At 65.5% G+C, this 2,685-nt stretch overlaps 1 protein-coding gene across 3 annotated transcripts; it reads left to right on the top strand.

Annotated features, from left to right (window-relative positions):
• The first annotated feature begins 86 nt into the window (after positions 1–86).
• On the top strand, positions 87–2,608 carry LOC118982165 (RCC1 domain-containing protein 1-like). 3 transcript variants are annotated; one of them, XM_037039109.1, is made up of 5 exons: positions 87–822; positions 915–1,146; positions 1,228–1,624; positions 1,701–1,887; positions 1,930–2,608. In XM_037039109.1, exons 1-5 carry the CDS (start codon positions 724–726, stop codon positions 2,077–2,079), a joined length of 1,065 nt encoding a protein of 354 aa, XP_036895004.1. In that variant the 5' UTR covers positions 87–723; the 3' UTR covers positions 2,080–2,608. The 3 variants fall into 3 exon arrangements, with proteins under 3 accessions (XP_036895004.1, XP_036895005.1, XP_036895003.1); XM_037039110.1 differs by having other exon boundaries at positions 87–586; positions 915–1,624; XM_037039108.1 differs by having other exon boundaries at positions 915–1,624.
• Positions 2,609–2,685: the final 77 nt, after the last annotated feature.

Here is a 2,685-nt window from a genome sequence, read left to right as displayed (position 1 = left end):
GGCGGGCCAAGCCAGCCTCAGCAGCTCATTGGCTCAGAGAGGTGGATGACAGGTTCCGAGCCAATAGAAGGGAGGGCTGCCGAGGCTGCTTCCGGTGGGGCAGCGGTGGTGGCGCGGATTTTCGGGTGTGTGGTGGCTGCTCGCCTCCGCTTTGCCTCGACTCTCCAGGGAGTGTTATCCCACGTGCGTCTCATCTGCACGTGGATGTGGCCCCGCGCGGGCGGGAGCCCTCTGGTCCACCCCTGCCGTGGACCCATGCCCGCCGGAAGTTAGTACACTGAGCACCCGGAGCCGCAGTGGCACGGGGTCCGCCTCGGCTCCGGCTCCACAGAACCTGGACTGGATCCGCCGCTGCGGACCGCTGGTACGGTGGTGAGCCTCGCCCTGCGTTCAGCTGCCCCAGTGACATAGCCGCCACCCTCGTGGGTGATTGGCCCGGGGCGGCTGCGGCAGCCATTGGGTGCCTCACCCCGAGGCGCAGGTCTTCCGACCGACTTTTCTCCCTCCCTTACTTCCATCTTTCTAAAACTGAAGAAACTGAATTGAGCGCTGAAGTGAATTAGCTAAGGACCCAAGGTCCTGCTAGGTGCAGAAGCAAAGGGGAACCTTGGAGGTGGGGACAGCGGGTTGCCGTCTCCCTGGGGTTCCGCCCTCTGCCCCGAGTGGTGTGATTGTGTAACGGTTACTTTCTCTGTCAAGTTGTAGTTCCCAACATTACATGGGATGATGTGCCCACTTTGTGGGGCGCTGAGCTTTCCTTGGTCAAAAAGGAATACAGGCACATTGCCCCACCTGAGACAGTTCCAAATTCTCCTAAATCTGGTAGGACTTTAGCCCAGGCTTCCGCTCAGCGAACGCTGTGGAAGGCTAGCGCCGGGCTCTCTGGTTAAGAGACGGACTTCCCCGTCTTACAGGCGAGGCCGCTGCGGTGGCGGCTGGCGGCCGGCAGAGGGCGCTGCGAGGGCATGGCCGAGGAGCGCCGCGGGTCCTGGTTCGGCTTCGGTTTCTGCGGCTTCGGGCAGGCGCTGGGCTCGGGCCGCGGGCAGCAGGTGCACAGCCCCGAGCCGCTACGCGCTCCGGGCGTGGACGCAGATACAGACGTCTGCGGGGTGAGCGCCAGCTGGAGCTACACCGCGTTCTTGAGCCGTGAGTGCCTAGGTCCGATCCCTTCCGGCCCCGCCCCCACTTGTCCCCGCCTCCTGCTCAGCGGGCTCCGGGCTCCCGCAGGTGCAGGCCAGGTGCAGTTGTCCGGCTCTGCCCGTGGCGCGGCGGAGGACTGCCGAGACGCGTGGGCCTCAGAGACGCTCCTCGTGGTGCTGCGCGACGGGCGGGGACCTGGGCCTGGGGCTGAGCTGCAGGCCTGGGCGCCGGGCTCGGCGCTGTGCGGGGAGCCCCTCTGGGCGCAGACCGTGGTGCCGGAGGCCCAGGGGGAAGACGGAGCGGGCGACGGTACCGGGGCCGGGCGGCTGCCCCTGCTGCCTGGCGCCTGCGCCTACGTGAGCCCACTGCCGCCCTTCTACCGGCCTCTGGCTCCGGAGCTGCGGGCGCGTCGGCTGGAGCTCGGCACCGAGCACGTGTTGCTGCTGGACGAGGCTGGCCAGGTGTACTCCTGGGGCGGGGGCAGGTGAGTGTGACCGCGGGAGGAGGGACAGGGACACCCCCCGATGTGACTGGAGCTGACCAGGGGTTCCCTTGCTCAGGCATGGACAGCTGGGCCACGGGACTCTGGAGGCAGAGCCGGAGCCTCGGCTCTTGGAGGCGCTGCAGGGGCTGCGGGTGGCTGAGGTGGCCGCCGGTGGCTGGCACTCCGTGTGTGTGAGCGGTGAGTGGCTGGTGTTTCTGCAAAGAAGCTCGGGTCTCGGAGACTCCAAACCTTCCTCCTCTTCCAGCTCTGGGGGTGGGAGTGGGGCAGAGCCCCGCCTCCTTTCAAGCCCTCCCCACACCAGTCATTTGGGACCCCTGACAGTGGCTGGTACTGAGCCCCTCTGCCACCACCGTCGGCCACTCACACTTGGACTGGTCCTGTTCTGGTCTCACTACCTGTCTCGGGCTGCAGCTGTGTTTCCGAACACCTGCTGAGCAAGAATAGAGGGCTGAGGGGCAGCCAGGCGAAAGAGAGTGGAGGAAACGGCCATCGGTGTCTAGGTGGCCATGATGTGCAGCCCACAGTGGACACTCGTGCCCACAGGGAGCGTGAAGGTGGCGAGTGTGCGTCCTGCTGGTGGGGAACCTGGGACCAGAGTGGGGAGCGTCGCTTTGCATAGTGCGCTTGGCAGAGGCGGCCCAGGTGCCTCTGAGGCCAGGGCTCTGAGCCGATGACTCTGGAGGATCTGCACCTGGGCCTCTGGCTGCTGCTTCCGCCTCTGGGGAAACTGCCGTCTCCTCAGCTCATTGAATACGCCTGTGCCCGTGGCCAACAGGCTCAGTCAAGAACGACTGGGTATTTGGGGAATAGAGGGGACTCTGGAAACAGTCCAGCAGCGAGCCCCGACTCAGGGTCCAGGAAGAATTTGAGGGCTTCAGTTTGGTGTCATGGTGGAGCCCAGGTGCTCCAAACCCCACTCCACGTTCAGATCGATGCCCTGCCCGTTGTGAGCTTGGGCGTGCTCTGTGCCTCAAGTTTCCTCTCGAACGGGCGGGAGCGCTGTGTGCGGTGGTTTCGGGTGAGCGGTGCTCGAGACACCG

This window comes from Sturnira hondurensis, unplaced genomic scaffold (assembly GCF_014824575.4).
Source record: "Sturnira hondurensis isolate 20B ecotype Veracruz unplaced genomic scaffold, ASM1482457v3 Scaffold0025058, whole genome shotgun sequence".
Classification (NCBI taxonomy): Eukaryota; Metazoa; Chordata; class Mammalia; order Chiroptera; family Phyllostomidae; genus Sturnira; species Sturnira hondurensis.
This window is presented reverse-complemented; position numbering and strand designations above follow the sequence as displayed.

Bases quoted from the DNA above. Each gene is read 5' to 3' on its own strand.
- LOC118982165 (XM_037039108.1), top strand. From the start codon at position 724: ATGATGTGCCCACTTTGTGGGGCGCTGAGCTTTCCTTGGTCAAAAAGG. The intron at 823-914 runs GTAGGACTTTAG...CCCGTCTTACAG, and splicing joins TCCAAATTCTCCTAAATCTG to GCGAGGCCGCTGCGGTGGCG. The intron at 1,625-1,700 runs GTGAGTGTGACC...TCCCTTGCTCAG, and splicing joins TACTCCTGGGGCGGGGGCAG to GCATGGACAGCTGGGCCACG.